The sequence below is a fragment of the Pseudophryne corroboree genome, chromosome 6, assembly GCF_028390025.1.
Source record: "Pseudophryne corroboree isolate aPseCor3 chromosome 6, aPseCor3.hap2, whole genome shotgun sequence".
In the NCBI taxonomy this organism is placed as follows: domain Eukaryota; kingdom Metazoa; phylum Chordata; class Amphibia; order Anura; family Myobatrachidae; genus Pseudophryne; species Pseudophryne corroboree.
Genome location: NC_086449.1, coordinates 355,067,243 through 355,090,822, shown reverse-complemented (window position 1 = coordinate 355,090,822; position 23,580 = coordinate 355,067,243). Strand labels below are relative to the sequence as shown.

At 44.2% G+C, this 23,580-nt stretch overlaps 1 protein-coding gene across 1 annotated transcript in view; it reads right to left on the bottom strand.

The window, feature by feature from the left end:
* Window positions 1–23,580, bottom strand: part of LOC134932298 (uncharacterized) — a 91,041-nt gene that overhangs the window by 30,191 nt on the left and 37,270 nt on the right. Inside the window, exons 4-6 of the mRNA XM_063926605.1 lie at window positions 17,919–18,131; window positions 7,741–7,923; window positions 3,751–3,913 (exon numbers count right to left, since the gene is read on the bottom strand). Coding sequence (XP_063782675.1) covers window positions 3,751–3,913; window positions 7,741–7,923; window positions 17,919–18,131 — 559 coding nt within the window. The remainder of the gene's footprint in view (window positions 1–3,750; window positions 3,914–7,740; window positions 7,924–17,918; window positions 18,132–23,580) is intronic.

The following is a 23,580-nucleotide window of genomic DNA, read 5'->3' as shown; positions in this document are numbered from 1 at the left end:
TTTTGGATTTGACATGCTCTGTACTATGACATTGGGCATCGGCCTTGGCAGACGACGTTGCTGGCATTTCATCGTCTCGGCCATGACTAGTGGCAGCAGCTTCAGCACGAGGTGGAAGTGGATCTTGATCTTTCCCTAATTTTGGAACCTCAACTTTTTTGTTCTCCATATTTTATAGGCAGAACTAAAAGGCACCTCAGGTAAACAATGGAGATGGATGGATTGGATACTAGTATACAATTATGGACGGACTGCCACGGTTAGGTGGTATAAAAAAACCACGGTTAGGTGGTATATATTATAATAATAATACAATTATGGATGGACGGACTGCCTGCCGACTGCCGACACAGAGGTAGCCACAGCCGTGAACTACCGCACTGTACACTGGTTGATAAAGAGATAGTAGTATACTCGTAACAACTAGTATGACACTATGACGACGGTATAAAGAATGAAAAAAAAACCACGGTTAGGTGGTATATATTATAATAATAATACAATTATGGATGGACGGACTGCCTGCCGACTGCCGACACAGAGGTAGCCACAGCCGTGAACTACCGCACTGTACACTGGTTGATAAAGAGATAGTAGTATACTCGTAACAACTAGTATGACACTATGACGACGGTATAAAGAATGAAAAAAAAACCACGGTTAGGTGGTATATATTATAATAATAATACAATTATGGATGGACGGACTGCCTGCCGACTGCCGACACAGAGGTAGCCACAGCCGTGAACTACCGCACTGTACACTGGTTGATAAAGAGATAGTAGTATACTCGTAACAACTAGTATGACACTATGACGACGGTATAAAGAAAGAAAAAAAAATACCACAGTTAGGTGGTATATATTATAATAATAATACAATTATGGATGGACGGACTGCCTGCCGACTGCCGACACAGAGGTAGCCACAGCCGTGAACTACCGCACTGTACACTGGTTGATAAAGAGATAGTAGTATACTCGTAACAACTAGTATGACACTATGACGACGGTATAAAGAATGAAAAAAAAACCACGGTTAGGTGGTATATATTATAATAATAATACAATTATGGATGGACGGACTGCCTGCCGACTGCCGACACAGAGGTAGCCACAGCCGTGAACTACCGCACTGTACACTGGTTGATAAAGAGATAGTAGTATACTCGTAACAACTAGTATGACACTATGACGACGGTATAAAGAATGAAAAAAAACCCACGGTTAGGTGGTATATATTATAATAATAATACAATTATGGATGGACGGACTGCCTGCCGACTGCCGACACAGAGGTAGCCACAGCCGTGAACTACCGCACTGTACACTGGTTGATAAAGAGATAGTAGTATACTCGTAACAACTAGTATGACACTATGACGACGGTATAAAGAATGAAAAAAAAACCACGGTTAGGTGGTATATATTATAATAATAATACAATTATGGATGGACGGACTGCCTGCCGACTGCCGACACAGAGGTAGCCACAGCCGTGAACTACCGCACTGTACACTGGTTGATAAAGAGATAGTAGTATACTCGTAACAACTAGTATGACACTATGACGGTATAAAGAATGGAAAAAAAACCACGGTTAGGTGGTATATATTATAATAATAATACAATTATGGATGGACGGACTGCCTGCCGACTGCCGACACAGAGGTAGCCACAGCCGTGAACTACCGCACTGTACACTGGTTGATAAAGAGATAGTAGTATACTCGTAACAACTAGTATGACACTATGACGACGGTATAAAGAAAGAAAAAAAAATACCACGGTTAGGTGGTATATATTGTAATACAATTATGGATGGACGGACTGCCTGCCGAGTTCCGACTGCCGACACAGAGGTAGCCACAGCCGTGAACTACCGCACTGTACTGTGTCTGCTGCTAATATAGACTGGTTGATAAAGAGATAGTATACAATACATACAACAATATACTACTATACTGGTGGTCAGGCACTGGTCACCACTAGTCACACTGGCAGTGGCACTCCTGCAGCAAAAGTGTGCACTGTTTAATTTTAAATTAATATAATATTATGTACTCCTGGGGGCTCCTGCTATAACAACCTGCAGTGCTCCCCAGTCTCCCCCACAATTATTATAAGCTTTGCCTTTTATACATTGATGTGCAGCACACTGGGCTGAGCTGAGTGCACACAGACTGAGTCACACTGTGTGACTGGCTGCTGCTGTGTATCGTTTTTTTTCAGGCAGAGAACGGATATAGCAGAGAACGGATATATTATATTAAAATAAATAAAAGTTAACTAACAACAACTGCACTGGTCACTGTGGTAAACTCTGTCTGACTCTGCACAATCTCTCTCTCTCTTCTAATCTAATTTCTAATGGAGAGGACGCCAGCCACGTCCTCTCCCTATCAATCTCAATGCACGTGTGAAAATGGCGGCGACGCGCGGCTCCTTATATAGAATCCGAGTCTCGCGAGAATCCGACAGCGTCATGATGACGTTCGGGCGCGCTCGGGTTAACCGAGCAAGGCGGGAGGATCCGAGTCTGCTCGGACCCGTGAAAAAAACATGAAGTTCGTGCGGGTTCGGTTTCAGAGAAACCGAACCCGCTCATCTCTAGTTTATTCAATTATTCCAGATAGCCAGCAATATCATGGATTTTTTTTTTCATCTGCCCAGAGGCAGGAGGAAAAAATCCCAGCTAACTGACCGGTTCCGCAGCCGCGAAAACACATGGAATTGTTTGATAACAATAAATCGCAGTACAGTCCCATTTTTTTGCTGGAAAGTTTTCGTGATCAATTGAATTCCCCCCATTGTATGGCAACACATAGAGCAAACATAGAACAAATATGGCCCTCATTCCGAGTTGTTCGCTCGCAAGGCGAATGTAGCAGAGTTACACACGCTAAGCCGCCGCCTACTGGGAGTGAATCTTAGCTTCTTAAAATTGCGACCGACGTACGCGCAATATTGCGATTACAAACGAGTTAGCAGTTTCAGAGTAGCTCCAGACTTACTCTGCCTGTGCGATCATTTCAGTGCTTGTCGTTCCTGGTTGTCGTCACAAACACACCCAGCGTTCGCCCAGGCACTCCCACCGTTTCCCCGGCCACTCCTGCGTTTTTTCCGGAAACGGTAGCGTTTTCAGCCACACGCCCCTGAAACGCCGTGTATCCGCCCAGTAACACCCATTTCCTGTCAATCACATTACGATCGCCGGAGCGAAGAAAAAGCCGTGAGTAAAAATACTTTCTTCATAGTAAAGTTACTTGGCGCAGTCGCAGTGCGAACATTGCGCATGCGTACTAAGCGGATTTTCACTGCGATGCGATGAAAAATACCGAGCGAACAACTCGGAATGAGGGCCAATATACATTGCATCAAGATAAATCAAATGATAACAAATCAGCTACAAATGAATATGCATGGTAATAATATCTAATAATCTAATATATGTGAAAAGCTGTGTTCTTTATGGATTGTCAGTCCATAATATTTATAGATTGGTTTTGTTGTATGAGATACACATACTGTTTTCTTTAATTGCTCTTGTTTTGTTTTTTTAACAGAGAAAATCTACCAGTAAATGTATCTCTGGCAATATAATCCATCTTGGGGATATATATTACATGAGTTTGGAATTAAATTATATTCATAAGTGTAAAAGTGCAAATAAAGAAAATAATTTTCAATAACTACATACACAAAATGAGCAAAAATATACATGATGTTATGGTTACTTATTTAAGCTCACCTCCATTATATAGGAAGAATTCTGGACTTGTGTCAAATTTTACTGCTACTGGTCCATCCGTTGCCACTGACTTTGCAATATTCTCCTTCTCTTCTGACAGTTTATAGTATTTGTTAACATTTAATTTGATTGCTTTCTTGGGCTTATAAAAGCACTGAGATTGCTTAATAGAAATGATAAAGAAAGTGTTAATAACAGTGTGAACGAGGCTCACTGAGGAAAAAATCTTAGCGAGAGTGTCAGGTAAAGAACATGGGCCCTCATTCCGAGTTGATCGGTCGCAAGGCGAATGTAGCAGAGTTACACACGCTAAGCCGCCGCCTACTGGGAGTGTATCTTAGCTTCTTAAAAGTGCGACCGATGTATTCGCAATATTGCGATCACAAACCTCGTAGCAGTTTTAGAGTAGCTTCAGACTTACTCTGCCTGTGCGATCAGTTCAGTGCTTGTCGTTCCTGGTTGACGTCACAAACACACCCAGCGTTCGCCCAGGCACTCCCACCGTTTCTCCGGCCACTCCTGCGTTTTTTCCGGAAACGGTAGCGTTTTCAGCCACACGCCCCTAAAACGCTGTGCTTCCGCCCAGTAACACCCATTTCCTGTCAATCACATTACGATCGCCGGAGCGATGAAAAAGCCGTGAGTAAAATTACTTTCTTCATAGCAAAGTTACTTGGCGCAGTCGCAGTGCGAACATTGCGCATGCGTACTAAGCGGATTTTCATTGCGATGCGATGAAAAATACCGAGCGAACAACTCGGAATGAGGGCCATGGGGCATAATTCAGACCTGATCGCACCTCTGGCAATTTTCAGAGGTCTACGATCAGATAGTCGCCACCCAGACAGAGTGAAAATCCGCCTCCGTGAAAATCTGCATACGGCGTGCGAAAAGCTTTGCAAACGCTGGGCAGCTTCACATCCGTTCACAACTCACTAACCATCTAATGTTTTTTCCAGTGTGTGCAGTCTGTGCGTAACCCAGGACTTACTCCTACAGTGCGAAAAAATTAGGCTGATGGGGCCGGAGCTGACGTCACACACCCTCCCTGAAAACGCTTGGGAATATCTGCTGGTTTTTTTTACACCCCCAGAAAACGGCCAATTACAACCCCCAAACGGCTGCTTCCTGTCAATCAACCTGCATTCGTCTAGCAATAAAAAAAGATGCTGATTTCTTTTGCAGTTGGCCTTGTGCGTGTGGATTACGATCCATACGCATGCGCAGTCATTTGATAATCGGCCGCGTTGCAAATTCGCACAACAGCAATCAGGTTTAAATTTGGCCCATGGTTCGGTCAGTTAATTAAACTGGAGATCTCCTAATATAATCTCTGGATGGGGTGTAAGAGGAAGTAGGAGGCACTTAGGGGTATGTTTAGTAGGTGCAGGTTTTTAGAAGTTGAGATGTTGCCCATAGCAACCAACCAGATTCTACTTATCATTCATCTAGCACCTTTAGAAGATAATATATAGAATCTGACTGGTTGCTATGGGCAACAATCTCCACTTTTAAAACCCACACTTTAGTAAATAACCCTAACTGGTTACTACAGTGCATTTCCTTGCATGTACACAGCACCATACATAGCTTGGCAACCATGCCCTCCGTGATGCTGCAGTCCCCCCAGCCCCAATTCCCCTACCACCCATCTCCCTCAGTGTTCCACTATGGCTGGCCTTAACAAGCGCCCCAAATCCTGGGAGGAAGGACGGGACCATTTGGAGGATGCTCCCATGTCTCCTTGCACAGCTCTGTAGGAGATGCAGGAGCCAGGGCACAGAGGAGGGCATACAGCAGCCATCCGGTGAGTAGGACTGATCACTGCCCCAAGCCATCCTGCCTGGTGCGGCCTCCCAAACTACCCTCCTTATGGCCCTGCATGTGCATCTGCATTGCATACCTCCCAACAGCTGGAGGTATGAAGTCGGGACCCCTTGCGTGGCGAAGCTGGCTGCCCCCCCCCCCCCCGAAAAAAGGGGCATGGCATGTTTAGAAGTGGGCATGGCTTCATATGAATGGCGCTATCGTGAGCCACGCCTCCCATTTTCGCCACAGAGGGGGCTTGGCCAGCGCTCTGTGAGCTGCTGGCCATGCCCCCAGACCCTCTGGTTCACTGGAATAGTCTATTCACTGCTGCTCTGCTATGAACTAAGCAAAGCAGCGAGTGATAGGGTGCCTCCCATCTGCTTCCCCCACCGCGGGACACTGCGGCCCACAGGAAGGACAGCGAGACAGACCCAAAAAACGTGACTGTCCCATGAAAATCGGGACAGTTGGAAGATATGACATTGTGAATACATTTTTCCCTGCCTGTCTGAGATGGAATGGGGGATGATTGAACACGTGTATCCCGACCCGTGTGACTTCACACGTTACATGTAAAGTTGCTGTAAACACTACCTATCTTCCCAGTTATCAGAATTTCCTTAGTTCTTATAACTGTCATTTGACTGTTATTATAAACAAATTGCACTGTATATAGTAAGGTGAAAATGTATCTCTTATATTTCTACAAGTTTACATGGAACTACTGTACTAGAGATCAGAGAGTTGCAATAATACAAAGATGATCTATATTCTAATTCTAATTTTTATAGTATAAACTTGAGTATACTGTAGTATGAAAAGTGAGGCTTTGCCTTCCTACCCTGGCCGCACATCACTGCCGGCGCTACACTAAGACCTAGAAACCTGAGCATAAGGACTACGCATGGTGCCTGATTCGGCTTTATGATTACACCATGTACAGCACTGCATACAGGGGCGCTGACAGCTATACCGGGCTATGGTAAAGGAAGGGGGCATGGACAATGCGGAGAGTTGTGTGAGGCTGCAAAGCGGGCACACGCACCACACAGGGAGGGGGCGCTGTGAAGGATCCAGTCGGATGCTGAGAAATGAGTGGCAAGACTGGTACGATCGCTGGAGAGAGAGGACTGAATGCTTACTGTTACCTCTCTCTTTCCCCAGTGCAGCTCACAGCCATGTGTGCAGTGTGCTGGGCTGGGTAGAAAGTGAGGATAGCAATCGTTGTGGTAACAATCGATGGTCACCATCTATTTTGAAATGGTAAGTGACAATCGATGGCTGCCAACTATGTCATGGATGACCATCAATAGTTTCCACAAGCGATGGTCATTCTATTTTTTCACTGATTGCCCCGAGAGCCAATCAGAAAATGAAGACGGGGCTTCATGGGTGTCAGGGACGGAGCTATGCTTCGTGTCCTGGCACTTTTGTAAAACAAATAATAATTTGGTTATGCCATGCCATCGATGGAAGGAAACTATCTGGTTATCCCCCATCGATGGCAAAAGTATTCTACATCGACCATAACCCATCGATGATTCACAATCATTGATGGCTTGTAGTCAATGTAGAATACTTTTGCCATCGATGGGGGATAACCAGATATCACTGGCTGTGTATACATTGTGTACTGACTGCGTACACATTGTGGCACTTAATAAATAAAAAATAATAGTCAATTATTAATTATTAATATTGTCGATGTTTATTTTCCAATGTACAATTTCCACCTTGGTTTTAAGCATATGGAGTCGTAAGTATGGCATTGGAAGTACTTCCTACTAAACATGCATTTTGATTTTCATACCATAGCAGCCCTTATGTTACTGCCTGCAAGTTGCAGAAACTAGCATGATTCCAGCGATTTAGCCCATATATTAAATGCAGCAACTGTTTTGCCTTTTAACTTGTTGCTGTTTTAAGTCTACATGCTAAATTGCTGGAATCATGCCAGTTCTTACAACTTGTCCTGTCTTTTATCGAATTAGTTTATATTAACACTGTAATAACTATAGAAATGCAATATAGAGTTCCATTCTAGGCAATATGGAGCATTGTCAGCATTCTCTGTTGAATAATTAGCACAAAACATCAAATCAATATTTTTACTGAAAATAAAATGTGCAAAAAACATGAATTAAAATGCAATATTTTCTTATAACTGAAGAAGTATTTTACCGATTGTACGTATTCATAGTCCTTGTTCTCCATGATCCCATTGTGAGAAACATATTCAAATGCCTCATTAAAATTCCCTCCGCAGCATCCAGAATTGTTGTCATCACAGTCTATCAATTGCTGCTCGCTGAGTGTAAGCAGACGCTTACTCTTGATACAGTAACGGGATTCAAGGACGCTCACCTGTAATCACATCTGTGCCTTGTGATTAACTGCATATACTATACTGTATGCTGTAGTTAAATAAAACTGGACTCTAGATCATATTCCATCGTACAGAACATGGCCATAATGGCCTTGCACACTTACTATACAGTACTATTTTAAAGTACATGACCTAAGATAGATAGATAATATTTATAAAATTGTGTGTTATAATAACTTGATAGTACACATTAGATCACATGACCATGCATTATTTCTCAACAACCGCACAGTCCCCAGTGTAACTGTACACCTGAACTATTTCCAACTGTCACTAAAACCTCATCACACAGCCACAGCATCACTCACAGAAAGCTACTAACAGAATAGCAGCACTTCCCTGCCGCACATCACTAACTCACTGACACCAGCAGCACATCACTAACTCACTGACAGCAGCAGCACATTACTTACCCACTGACAGCAGCAGCACATCACTAACTCACTGACAGCAGCAGCACATCACTTACCCACTGACAGCAGCAGCACATCACTAACTCACTGACAGCAGCAGCACATCACTTACCCACTGACAGCAGCAGCACATCACTAACTCACTGACAGCAGCAGCACATCACTAACTCACTGACAGCAGCAGCACATCACTAACTCACTGACAGCAGCAGCACATCACTAACTCACTGACAGCAGCAGCACATCACTTACCCACTGACAGCAGCAGCACATCACTAACTCACTGACAGCAGCAGCACATCACTAACTCACTGACAGCAGCAGCACATCACTTACCCACTGACAGCAGCAGCACATCACTAACTCACTGACAGCAGCAGCACATCACTGACAGCAGCAGCACATCACTAACTCACTGACAGCAGCAGCACATCACTGACCCACTGACAGCAGCACCTCCTTGCTTCACTGATAGCAGCACATCGCTGCTTCACTAATAGCAGCACCTCCCTGCCTCACTAACAGCAGAACATCCCTGCCTCACTGACAGCAGCACCTCCCTGCCTCACTGACAGCAGTACCTCCTTACCTCACTTGCAGCAGCACACCCCTGCCTCACTGACAGCAACACACCCCTACCTCACTTGCAGCAGCACACCCAGGGCTGGCGCCACCATTAGGCAGCACTTGAAAGGCGGCGCTGGGTGCAGCAAAAAATAAATACATTTGGGATGTCAGGCAACCGCTACCCGCTAACCCGGTGTTAGATAAGCTATTACCACCTCCCCCTCTTGCGCCGGAGACAACAAAGCTGCTCGAGCCGGGGGGGAGGGGGGGGGGGGCGTTTGGCGGTACCTTCACCCGTCGTGGAGAGGGCTTCCCCACCCCCGCCCATCCGCCTCCCTCCGCCCCCGTCCGCCTGTCCTCACCTCGCAACTCATCCTCATGCTGCCGAGAAGTGAGTAGCAGTGCAGGGAGGGACGGCCAATCACCACGCCATACATTGCTTCCTGGCAGCGTCCGGCATCTGCTCTCCCTGGCCTGCACCTGTGTCCTCCGTGCAGCCGGGATTGAGCCATACCCTCCTACACCGTGACCGCCGTGTGGGACGTTTAGGTTAGGTGTAGGCTGTGGAGGGAGGGATAGGCACACCTGGGGAGGTTTAGGCTGCAGGAAGGGGGTCGTTAGGGTTAGGAGTAAGCTGGGGGTGAGGGGGGACAATTAGGGTCATGCTGCGGGAAAGGTGTATTAGGGTTTGGGGGGGGAGTTAGGGATCAGGGTTAGTTTACTTAATTAGTAAGTGTCAGGATTTTAATTTCTGGGATGCCGCTGTCGGTATTTTGGCATCCTAAGCGCCAAGATATATGTATTCCATATTTTATATATATATATATATATATATATATATATATTACAATCAGCCCGGCACTCCGTTTTAGATGTTGATTGGCCCCGGTGCCCTCAGTGCGGAAGATAGTATATAGAATTGATACTGCGGCACTCGGAGTCGTTTAAAACGAGCAAAGTATAGTCAAAAAAATGTACATCACATAGTCCAACATTTCGGGGTGCCTATCCCCTTTGTCAAGGTGTGACAAAGGGGTTAGACACCCCAAAACGTTGGACTATGTGATGTACATTTTTTTTACTACACTTTGCTTATTTTAAACGACTCCTAGTGCCGCAGTATCAATTCTGTTCTATATATATATATATATAGAAATACACAGAAGTATCTTTATCTTGCGCCAACTCAGAAGCGGCACACTGGGAGAGGTCTTTGTTGGAAAACCTCAAACACATGCAGAGAGAACATAAATTCCCAAGTGCGCTAATAGTGAAATGTAGTTACACAAATCTTCCAGCGGTTAATTCGTCGGAAAATATAGACTGGAGGATATTTAGATCTGGGGACCTGTAACAGACACCCCTCACCAAAAAGTCACCCAAACAAGAGGCCAACAGGCCAATTAATAAAAAGTTTTTTTTAATAACATATATTTGAACATATGAATTTTGGTACACAATTCAAGATATAAAATTGTATCAATAAAACACAGCCACAACCAACATGTTTGTAGGATGGATTCTAGATACTCCCTCACCTTTTTCAAGGTGCGAGCTCGAAGGGAGTATCTTCACAAACTAGGGTGTGATTTTCTGACTGACAAATCCAACGCGTTTCGTCTGATCGACTTCATCAGGGGTAACACATATAGGGAAAAGGATGAATTGCACTTGATAAATTCTTATGGCAGATCGTAACCTCTAAATAGGGATTAATCAAATTCTCCTTTATTAGAATTTAATGGGTAAAGCTCCTATATTCGTGCTTCTGACTGGAGCTTAAGTGGTTATCCTTTATGTATATAAAATCTATAGAATAGTGTTTTTGTAAACACTGCCTTTAAAACTAATCAAAATTCCTCCAGGGCCGTCTAAAAAAAATTCTTAATCATAGTCCATTGGGACTGTCAGCAACCATATGTTGGCGTTTTTGCAGACTAAAATGTGGTCTTCTACTCTTATGGTGAAAATTATTTCTGGTTTCAATGTTGACTCACGTAAAATTCAAAGCTTATATGGCTGGTTTGATAATCACAAGGGTAAAAGAGATGCAACTTCCTCAATAGGTCTCAAGGAATAGATCCATGGAGAAGATTTGGCTGTGTGTGGAAATCACAGAATGATTTGGCTGTGTGTGATTTCCACACAGAAATAATTTTCACCATAAGAGTAGAAGACCACATTTTAGTCTGCAAAAACGCCAACATATGGTTGCTGACAGTCCCAATGGACTATGATTAAGAATTTTTTTTAGACGGCCCTGGAGGAATTTTGATTAGTTTTAAAGGCAGTGTTTACAAAAACACTATTCTATAGATTTTATATACATAAAGGATAACCACTTAAGCTCCAGTCAGAAGCACGAATATAGGAGCTTTACCCATTAAATTCTAATAAAGGAGAATTTGATTAATCCCTATTTAGAGGTTACGATCTGCCATAAGAATTTATCAAATGCAATTCATCCTTTTCCGTATATGTGTTACCCCTGATGAAGTCGATCAGACGAAACGCGTTGGATTTGTCAGTCAGAAAATCACACCCTAGTTTGTGAAGATACTCCCTTCGAGCTCGCACCTTGAAAAAGGTGAGGGAGTATCTAGAATCCATCCTACAAACATGTTGGTTGTGGCTGTGTTTTATTGATACAATTTTATATCTTGAATTGTGTACCAAAATTCATATATTCAAATATATGTTATTAAAAAAAACTTTTTATTAATTGGCCTGTTGGCCTCTTGTTTGGGTGACTTTTTGGTGAGGGGTGTCTGTTACAGGTCCCCAGATCTAAATATCCTCCAGTCTATATTTTCCGACGAATTAACCGCTGGAAGATTTGTGTAACTACATTTCACTATTAGCGCACTTGGGAATTTATGTTCTCTATATATATATATATATATATATATTACAGTGCCTGAAGTGGGCCAGTATACTATGGTATGGTATACCGGCACTTCTTCGAGCACTGTACCCCGCTACAGCAAGCTGACCGCGGCGCTACTATTTCAAATCTGCCGCAAACCGGCAGCCAATCAATAGCATCAGCTCCTGATTGGCTGCCGGTCCGCGTCAGATTTGAAATAGTACAGTGCCCGGCACCCATTCCTGAGCCCTGACAAGTGCGACTGCAAGGTTCGGCTCCCGCATGCAGCATGATTACACCAAAGCTCCGGCTCCTGCCACCCTGACAGCTCCACTGCACGGCTTTCTCTTTCTTTAATAACAACTCCGGTGGCCGTCTCCCGCTCCACAGCACTGCTGCCTGGCTTCCGTATGCTAATACCCCCGGCTACCCGGCAACTGGTGAGCAGAGGGTAACTGATGGAGGAGAGTGTCAGGGTAGGGACAGTGTATGTGTGTAAATGTGGCTGTGTGTGTAAATATATATATGCGTGTGTGTATACTGTATGTGGCTGTGAGTATGTAGTTATGTGGCTATATGTGTGGCATAATGTGAAGTTCGGCTCATTCCATGTGGCATAATGTGAATTTCGGCTCATACTGTGTGCTCTAATGTGAATTTTGGCTCATACCGTGTGTTCTAATGTGAATTTCGGCTCATACCATGTGCTATAATGTGATTTTCAGCTCATGCTGTGTGGTATAATGTGAATTTTGGCTCATACCATGCGCTATAGTCTGAATATCGGCTCATTCTATGTGCTATAATGTGAATTTCGCCTCATACCATGTACTATAATGTGAATTTCGCCTCATACCGTGTGCTATAATGTGAATTTTGGCTCATACCGTGTGCTATAATGTCAATTTTGGCTCATACCGTGTGCTATAATGTGATTTTCGGCTCATACTGTGTGCTATAATGTGATTTTCGGCTCATACCGTGTGCTATAATGTGATTTTCGGCTCATACTGTGTGCTATAATGTGATTTTCGGCTCATACTGTGTGGTATAATGTGATTTTTGGCTCAAAGTGTGTGGTATAATGTGAAAGTGGCACCAGTACTAGATAGTAAAAGGGGTCCTAATATTGTGGTGCAAAATGTGTATAAGGGGTGGTAAACTACACTGAAAGCCTGCCCCCTATTGAGTGGCCACGCACCCTTTTTCGAAGAAGCGCCCTTTTCCATACCTCCGCTTCAAAATTTCCACTGTGTGTGTGTGTACACACACACGCACGCACACACACACGCACACACACGCACACACACACACACACGTTTTAAATGTATCCATGCTTGGCCAGAGGTGACTTAATTAGTACCTTAGTCAATTTGATTTAACCATCTGTGCTGAGCCATGGCTATACCTCTGCCTTAACACAAACTGCTAAAACAACCCTAATATCCTATCCCTAAATTTTACCTGAGGGCTCGGTATTTTGGCAGGGGGGGTGGTGCTGACTACTTGCCTAGGGTGCTGAGAAACCTTGCACCGGCCCTGAGCACACCTCTGCCTCACTGACAGCAACACACCCCTACCTCACTGCAGTGACGTGCGTCTCGTCATACATGCGTTTAAACCAGAGTTTTGACTGAATAAAATATATGAAAAATACTGATAATTTGTTTGAAATATCTTCTTTGCATTATTCTAATAATATTTATAGCCCAAACTCTGAAGTAAAAAGTCTATGGCAGGTGGGCAGTGCCTCACCTGTGTATCCTTTCCACACATCTATAATCAAAACTCACCAGATTTCCAGGAGTTTATACTGCTGCACCTGTGTATAATGCCCAGATGTACCCTTTGGATCATATATTGCATGTAAATCTGGCTCTGGGGATAGCTAGTGCCTCCTGAGCCATTTAGCTCACCGCACGTCCCTGCCTCACTGACAGCAGCACATCCCTGCCTCAGTGACAGCAACACACCCCTAGCTCACTGACAGCAGCACATCCTTGCCTCACTGACAGCAATACACCCCTGCCTCACTGACAGCAGCACATCCTTGCCTCACTGACAGCAATACACCCCTGCCTCACTGACAGCAGCACATCCTTGCCTCACTGACAGCAATACATCCCACCTCACTGACAGCAGCACATCCTTGCCTCACTGACAGCAATACACCCCTGCCTCACTGACAGCAGCACACCCCTGCCTCACTGACAGCAAAACATCCCACCTCACTGACAGCAGCACATCCTTGCCTTACTGACCGACATGCACATTTCTGACTATCTTCTTCACTTGCACTATTATCCAATTAAATGCTTATTAATGAAAAATAATAAACATTAAAGCAGCCTATTTTTAACTGTTTTTCCCTCCTATTCTCTGAGTATCTAGTGGAAATTGCCCTTATCTTGTGCCAAAACATACAGCTGCAACTCTAAGAAGATCCTGTTAGCTGGGCCCTCATACAAATATTCTATACACAGCACTTGGAGGCCGCTATACTCCAGACTCCAAATACTTTTAATACTGACTAATAAAAGTTTAATGTGTCCATCAATATGTCCATTAAAAACTAATTGCAGACCAAAATGTCTCTTAGTGTAATTTGTTCTTCCTCCTTGAGGGGGAGGGGAGGCTGATATAACTGCATATGCAGAGAGTTAGCTTTGGGTGGGGTGTGTTCAAATTGTAATCTAAATTTTTGTGTAACAATAAAGCAGTCAGTATTATTAACCCCCAATGTAGGGCCTAATGCAGACCTGATTGCAGCAGCAAATGTGTTAGCTAATGGGCAAAACCATGTGCAGTGCAGGGAGGGAGGGAGGGGGGATCAGATATAACATGTGCAGAGAGAGTTAGATTTAGGCAGAGGTGGATTGGCCATAGGGTTTATGGGGAAGATTCCCGGTGAGCCGACGTACCAGTGGGGCCTGTTTTGTTTGTGGACATGTGGTCCTTTTTAATGAATAAAATGCTAAATAATTTGCATATATGAAAATGACTTTGCCACTAAAGGGCCCTACACACTTAAAGATTATCTGTCCAATCTTTCTGGTTGGAACAAAAATCTGGTAATGTATGGGAGCAAATGACAATTGACCATTTGCTCTCAAATACTGGAAAACAGACAAAAATGGTCTTTTAGACAAATTAGTTAAGTTTCTTTCATTAAACCAATTTATCTGAACAACAGCTTTTGTCTATTTTCTGGATTTTGTGGGCAAATGGTTGATTGTCATTTGCTCCCAGACGTTGCCAGATTGGACAGATAATCTTTAAGTGTGTAGGGCCTATTAGCCTGTGATTGCAGATAATCTAGTGTATGCTCTGTCTGCCTGCTTGGCTGACATACTGTATAAGATTGAGTGAATAGTGATTGGGATACGGTTGGTGTAATAAGCAAGAAAATATATATTTCTAAAGAATTATATAGTGTCCTAAATGCTGAAGATGTATCATATAATGTGCTCATAATATTTAATTTTATTTCTTTTCAACTTCCCCCTTGATGCTGGACATGCCCACTATCTGGAAAGTCTTGGGGGGAGGGTGCTGCTGCTATGGCCCATGGCTAGACCTTACCCATGTAGGGCCACTAGTACAAATTTTTCCAGGGCCACTTTTTGTTCCTAATCCGCCCCTGGATTTAGGTGATTTATATTGTTTCTGTGCAGGGTAAATACTGGCTGCTTTATTTTTATACTGCAATTTAGATTTCAGTTTGAACACACCCCACCCCCCAAATCTAAAGGGCCCTACTCACATGGCGATGTGCTGCCGAGGTGCCCGACGGCCGATACGGCCGATGAGCGACCCGGCGGCGGGGGGGCAGTGACGGGGGGAGTGAAGTTTCTTCACTCCCCCCGTCACTCGGCTGCATTGAAGTGCAGGCAAATATGGACGAGATCGTCCATATTGGCCTGCATGCACAGCCGATAGGAGACCAGCGATGAACGAGCGCGGGGACGCGCATCGTTCATCGCTTAAGTCTCCACACTGAAAGATATGAATGAGTTCTCGTTCATTTATGAACGAGATCGTTCATATCTTTCATAATATCGCCAAGTGTGTAGGGCCTATAACTCTCTGCAGATGTTACATCTGCCCCCCTGCAGTGCACATGGGACCTAATTCAGATCTGTTTGTTAGATAATAGGCAAAACCAGGTGCACTGCAGGGGTGGCAGATATAACGTGCAGAGAGAGTTAGATAAAAATAATTAGTTATATTATTCAATAAAACGGTGTCATTATTAATGCCAATTGAGAAGAGCTGGAATTGCAACCTTCCAAAACCCTTCTGTGTGTGCTTTTTGGAGCTGAAATCCTGGCCATTTTCCCTGCTTTATTTACTGGTGTCAATTTTTTGATAGAGTTAAATATATAGTTCTCTGTAATAATTAGGATAATTCATTACATATAATGGTGGAATGTATTCTTCATACAGTAAGAGATGTGGACTGTCCTCCGCAACCTCCCCCCCGTGATTTGCTTTTGGTTTTGGATCTGGATTCATCTTCATGTTTTGGTTTTGCAGTACTATCCTCAAGTGTTTTGGTTTGGATTTAGTATTTGGTTCGATTTAAAATTGCTAAGAAAAAAAATGTAATCACTGATAATAATAAAAAATGATAAAAACATTTAAAATCATGTAATTTCTGCAATCCAAACGCCAAATTTCAGCTTTGAAATCTGAATTCCGAACAGCAGGAAGATACGAACCGGGACTGAGTCCGGATTAGATCGCCTCAGGAGATCCGGACTGGGTTTTGGTTCAGTGCAGATCCACAAAATTCAGTTGGCTTCGGATTTCTGGAGAACTGAACTGCACATCTCTTGTTGAAACTTTTAAAACGGGTAAATATACAGATAGAAATTAAAAATATTTAGGATCCGCCCCACTTGTCCTGTAGTTTAAGGGCACATCATGGCACACCTTCTCTCTGGCCAAAGAGAAAAGAATGGATGGCTGGAGCTGTAGATGCTATCAGCTGATAAGAAAGGTAGCTGTGGTTTGCGCTACTTTGTTTGTCGCAACCACCTCTTTTTCTGTGTCATGTTATCTTGCAGTTTGTAGAAGTGCAATTCAGTATACTGAGTTATTTTAATTTCAGCAGTTTGTTTTCAATGTAATAAATTAGTATGGTGATTTGCAGGTCAAGTTTAGAAATGTTTCCAACAACTTTGCTTTGATAATACTGTAACCCAAGGACATATTTAAAAGGTGACTTAATTACACTCAAAAACAGATAATTATACATCTAAGATTTCCTAACAAAAGAGTGTGTTTCAATTGACAGTTGAGTAACCATAATAAGACATAGGACAATGTGGTAGACTGTTATAGGCCCTACACACATGCCGATTTGTTTGAAAGATATGAACGATCTCGTTCATAAATGAATGAGAACTCGTTCATATCTTTCAGTGTGGAGGCTCCAGCGATGAGTGATGCACGGCCCCGCGCTCGTTCATCGCTGGTCCCCCGTCGGCTGTACATGCAGGCCAATATGGATGATCTCGTCCATATTTGCCTGCACTTCAATGGAGCCGCGTGACGGGGGGAGTGAAGAAACGTCACTCCCCCCGTCACTGCCCCCCCCGCCGCCGAGTCGCTCGTCGGCCGTATCCGGCGGCGGATCGGCCAGTGTGTAGGGCCCATTATTGTTGAAAAATTAGGATTTTCAGAGGTCCAAGCTACTAGAGTGTGATACAGTAGGTCAGTGGTGGATTTCACACTTGGCACGTGCCTAGAGGTGACACTTCCTGGCAGACAGCACAGCAGGCTGATGAGATCAGGTAACTATTATTTTTTTCATTATGACTTATTTTTTATTATGCAACTGACCTCTGATCCCCACTCACATCAGAGAGGCAAGATCCCCTGTTGCTTCCGCTTCTCAAGCAGAACTGATCCCTGTTCACTAAAAGTGTATATGTAAATTTTCTAAGTGAAACACCATCACTTGCTGTTTACTATGCTTAAGTGATGACTCTTGTTCAGGTAAGATAAAAATATGCTAACTTCTATTTCACCTACAGAAGTCTTCTCTATCTGCAGAACTATAAAAAATAAAATGCTAAATAAAATAATAATAATAATAATAATAATAATAAAATTTCCTTACAGTGGCAAAAGCCCACCGTGATTCACAAAGCAATCCTGAATTTTTCACAGGAGTGACACACCCTGACTCTCTCCAGTCCACCTGCTTAGGGAATTTGTTCTTTTTCGTTGTTTCACAAGAAGCAGCCAGTGCTGGCTCTGGAGTCATTTCTGTCTTTGTTTCCTGCTGCCTTGCATAACACAGGCTTTTTTGAGGCATAAGTTCTTGAACGGTCTGTAAAAAATATTATAACAAAAAAAAAACCTCATAGGTATATGTAAAATGTGAAAATGTTCATATATTTATGTCATTAAGCTCACTACATATTTTGAGTATTTTAGTTTACATACAATGATATCAAAAGGGAGATAAATTAATCAAAACAGATCATGTAATGCAATAAATACGAGTTTTAAGTCTTGATTGCCACAAAGAATATGGGTGTGGTTCAATAGATCTAGCCCAAATGGTCAACATGCAAAAGGTCGGCAGAGTCAAACGGTTGATGTGGAAAAGGTAGACAGGTACAAAAGGTCGACATGAAAAGGTTGACAGAAATCGTCAACACAAGTTACTTTTGTGTCATTTTGTTTGTTTCACAATATCTGAGCCAAATTAGTGGAAACGTGTACCCTTGTGGGCTGGCTTCACTCGCCACGCTTTGGGCAAGGTGCTTTGCTCCACTGACATCCAGTCGTACTCCTTGTGGATGGTAAATGATGAAAAGGTTGAAAACAAATGTAAACAAATCTTGTGCCAACGATAGGTGTGTCGACCATTGCCATGCTGATCTATTGAACCTGTCAACCTTAAGCACTGTCTACCTTTCACCTGTCAACATTTTGACCATGTCGCCCTTTTGCATGTCGACCATTTGGGATAGACCTTTTTACTGTAGTTCTATCAACTGTATACCAAAGAACACAATAAGATTCACATTAAAATAAAAATCAACAGAAAAGACTAACAAAATATATGGTCCAAATCACCTAAAAAGAAACTGAGGAATGTCATTCATCCGGTATCAACTCCAGTCCTCAAAATTAGTCCCAGATACAAAAGAAGCTCAATATAAATATTTAGTTAAAACATAATAATTATTCCATAAAAGGTGATAAACAGACAGTATACTGTAAATGGAATCCTCCAATGTGTTTCATGTGACACCACCAAGGTGACACAATGACTACCTCCCAAGCCTGTGACCATCTACTGTGAACTTGCTCTAGGAGAATACTTTTTTCAGTTAAGCATATTATCTTTTTTATCATTGTACTGCATTTCCTCTTTTTAATTAAATACGTATTTGTTATACTTTGGTCTTCCATATATTTTTATTTCAGAGATAATTCCCCCGCAGGTTTCTCCAGAAGAAGAAAGCGTTGTTCAGTTACATCACATATGAGCACAATTTGATTATTGCTACAGGGCCAATCACTTCTAATTTTATGGTGCAGTCACTCCACTAGGAGAAGCCCTTGTTGGTTTTTCTACATATTTTATTAACAATTTATTAACAATCTTGGTGTGTTTATCTAGAAGGTGCTGCCCCGCCACTTCATATAATAGAAGCCATTTAGGCAGTTAAAGACGGATCACCACGGTTTACAGCTTTACACTTACTGTATATGAAAATATATAAAAATAGGATTTGAATTACCTACCGGTAAATCCTTTTCTCGTAATCCGTAGAGGATGCTGGGGTCCACATTAGTACCATGGGGTATAGACGGGTCCACTAGGAGCCATGGGCACTTTAAGAGTGGCTGGCTCCTCCCTCTATGCCCCTCCTACCAGACTCAGTTTACAAACTGTGCCCGAGGAGACGGACAACTTCGAGAGAAGGAATTTACACAGATAGTGGTGAGATTCACACCAGCTCACACATACAAGGCAAACCAACCTATCCAGCTTGACAACTCAGCAACTGCTGAATAACATTACTTAACCAAGTAACAACCGTACTAAACCAAGCAGTACTGAATTAGCCACGGCAGGATAACGAAGCGCTGGGCGGGAGCCCAGCATCCTCTACAGACTACGAGAAAAGGATTTACCGGTAGGTAATTAAAATCCGATTTTCTCTTACGTCCTAGAGGATGCTGTGGTCAGTGGCGGATTTAGCGGGGGGCGATTAGGGCAAACGCCCCCCCCCTAAACATACCGCCACCGGGATGGATGGCCGGGTCCCGCTGCAGTGTTGGTGTTACTGCCGCTGCGGCCCGGAAACGGACTGGAGAACGGTGCAGCGCAGCAGGGGAAGGGGAGAGAGAACGCTGCGGAAGAGTGACACAGTGCAGCAGCAGCAGCCAATCTGTCCGTCGGCTTACAGGGGGGAGGGGGCTTGGTCAGAACAGAGGCCGGCAGGGACAGGCTGCAGCGATTGTGTACACTGCTGCCTCTGCCGTCCCTTCTCTGTCTCCTCATGCTGCAGCGTGCGCGCAACGTACGCCAAAATACAGTATGTTTCAACATGTCTGCCCCCCTCCTAGCTAAAGTTTATGCCATGTCTCCTCCCCTCCTAGCTAAAGTGTCTGTGTGCCATGTCTCCCCCCTCCCCTCCTAGCTAATATGTCTGTGTGCCATGTCTCCCCCCTCTTCTCCTAGCTAATGTGTCTGTGTGCCATGTCTCCCCCCTCATCTCCTAGCTATAGTGTGTGTCTCCTCTTGTACCGTCCCAGTGCCGCCCCCCCCCCAGCTAAAGTGTGTGTCTGCTCCAGTACTGTCCCAGGTCCCAGTGTGTATGTCACCATGCTCCCCCTCCACCAGTATGTTTGTCACCAAATCCCTCTCCTGGCCCCCGTATTTGTCACTATGTCCTTTAAAGCCACAGTGTGTATGTCACCATGTCCCTCCAAGACAGGGACAGCTCGACAGCCATTTGAGTGGAGTGGCGGAACACATGACTGATCTGGCAGAGGACCTCCAGTCCAGAAGCGGACCTCGGACAGCGAATCCTGGGACAAAGAGCGCAGCCCGAGAGCCGGTCGAAGGTGACAGAAGATCCGCAGACCCGCAGCTTAGGGTGAGATACTGTTTAAGCCCTTCCGCTGCAATACTCTGCCTAACGGAGTAAAGAAGGGGGCAGGCTCCCCAGTGTTTTTTTTCCTCGCTGACACAGTGTTCAGTTAATAAGGGGGTAGGATTCCGCTTATCCCAGTGCCTGCATTATTTCGGCTCACACGGTGTACTGTAATGTGAATTTCGGCTCATTCAGTGTGCTATAATGTGAATTTTGGCTCATACAGTGTGCTATAATGTGAATTTTGGCTTATACCGTGTGTAATAATGTGAATTTCGTCTCATTCTGTGTGCTATAATGTGAATTTTAGCACATACGGTGTGGTATAATGTGAATTTCGACTCATTCTGTGTGCTATAATGTGAATTTTAGCACATACGGTGTGGTATAATGTGAATTTCGGCTCATTCTGTGTGCTATAATGTGAATTTCTTCTCATTCTGTGTTCTGTGCAGAAATGGCGATTCGCCAGTCTGTATCACCAGTGTGCAGGGTTCTCTCCACTAACTGGCAACATTTTATTAGTAATGGCAACAATACAAAATTTTAGGAGCGAACGGGAAGGGCATTTCTAAGTGGGAGGAGCTATGATTAGGGGGAGGAGTCATAATTCTTAACACCCCCCCCCCCCTAAAAGTTAAGTCTAGATCCGCCACTGGCTGGGGTCCACATTAGTACCATGGGGATGTACCAAAGCTCCCAGTACGGGAGGTAGAGTGCGGAGGCTCCTGCACAACTGACTGAGCAAACTTTAGGTCCTCAGAGGCCAAAGTATCGAACTTGTAGTACTTAGCAAACGTGTTAGACCCTGACCAAGTAGGCGCTCAGCAAAGTTGTGAAGCCGAGACACCCCAGGCAGCCGCCCAGGAAGAACCCACCTTACGAGTAGAGTGGGCCTTAACAGATTTTGAACACGGCAAGCCTGCCGTAGAATAGGTATGCTGGATAGTGAACCTGATCCAGCGAGAAATCGTCTGCTTTGAAGCAGGACACCCAATCTTGTTGGGATCATAAAGGACAAACAGAGAGTCTGACTTTCTGTAACGTGAAGTCCTCTTCACATAAATCTTCAAAGCCCTCACAACATCTAAGGACTTTGAGGGAATTGAGGAGTCAGTAGCCACTGGCACCACAATAGGTTTGTTGATGTGAATAGTCGACACAACCTTTGGAAGAAATTGCTGACGCGTCCTGAGCTCAGCACTATCTTCATTGAAAATCAAGTAGGGGCTCTTGCAGGACAAGGCCCCCAATTCAGACACACGCTTAGCCGAAGATAACGCCAACAGTGTGACCACCTTTCAAGTTAGAAACTTAACCTCAACCTCCTGTAGAGGCTTGAACCAATCTGATTGCAGGAACTGCAACACCACGTTAAGATACCAAGGTGCCGTGGGAGGCACAAAGGGAGGCTGGATGTGCAACACCCCTTTTAAGAAAGTCTGAACCTCAGGGAGGAAAGCCAATTGTTTCTGGAAGAAAATGGAAAAGGCCGAAATTTGGACCTTTATGGAGCCCAAACGTAGGTTCACATCGACACCTGCTTGCTGGAAGAGGAGAAACCGCCCAAGTTGAAACTCCACCGTAGGAAACTTCTTGGACTTACACCAAGACACATACCTTTACCAAATGCGATCGTAGTGCTTAGACGTTACTCCCTTCCTAGCCTGTATCAGGGTAGGAATAACCTTGTTCGGAATGCCATTCCGAGCTAAGATCTGGTGTTAAACCTCCATGCCGCCAAACGTAGCCGTGGTAAGTCTTGATAAGAGAACAGCCCCTGTTGAAGAAGGTCCTCTTGAAGAGGAAGAGGCCTCAGATCTTCCAGCAGTAAATCCAGAAGATCCGCGTACCAAGCCCTTCTTGGCCAGCAATGAGGATCACCTGAACTCTTTTTCTCTTGATCAATTTGAGAATCCTTGGAATGAGCGGAAGTGAAGGGAACACATACACTGACTGGAACACCCACGGAGTTACCAGGGTGTCCACCGCCACTGCCTGTGGGTCCCTCGACCTGGAACAATACCTCAGAAGCTTCTTTATGAGGCGTGAGGCCATCATGTCTAATTGAGGTACGCCCCAAAGACTTGTCACCTCTGCAAACACCTCTGGATGGAGGCCCCACTCTCCTGGATGGAGATCACGTCTGCTGAGGAAGCCCGCTTCCCAGTTGTCTACTCCTGGAATGAAGATTGCAGACAGCGCCACCGCGTGTTTTTCAGCCCAGAGGCTGATTCTTGTTACCTCTGACATTGCAGCTCTGCTCTTTGTTCCGCCTTGTCGGTTTATGTAGGCCACTACCGTTACATTGTCCGACTGAACTTGAATGGTCCGATTTTTTAGAAGATGAGCCGCCTGTAGAAGACCATTGTATTATGGCTCTTAGTTCCAAAATGTTTATTGGAAGGCTGGATTCCAGGCTTGACCACCTTTCTTGGAAGGTTACCCACAGGGTGACCGTTCCCCAACCCCTGAGACTGGCATCCATGGTTAGAAGGATCCAATTCTGAATCCCGAACCTGCGGCACTCCAGGAGGTGAGAAGTTTGCAGCCACCAGAGGAGCAAAATTCTGGCTTTTGGTGACAGACGTATCCTCTGGTGCATGTGAAAATGAAATCCTGACCATTTGTCCAGGAGATCCAGCTGGAAAGACTGTGCAT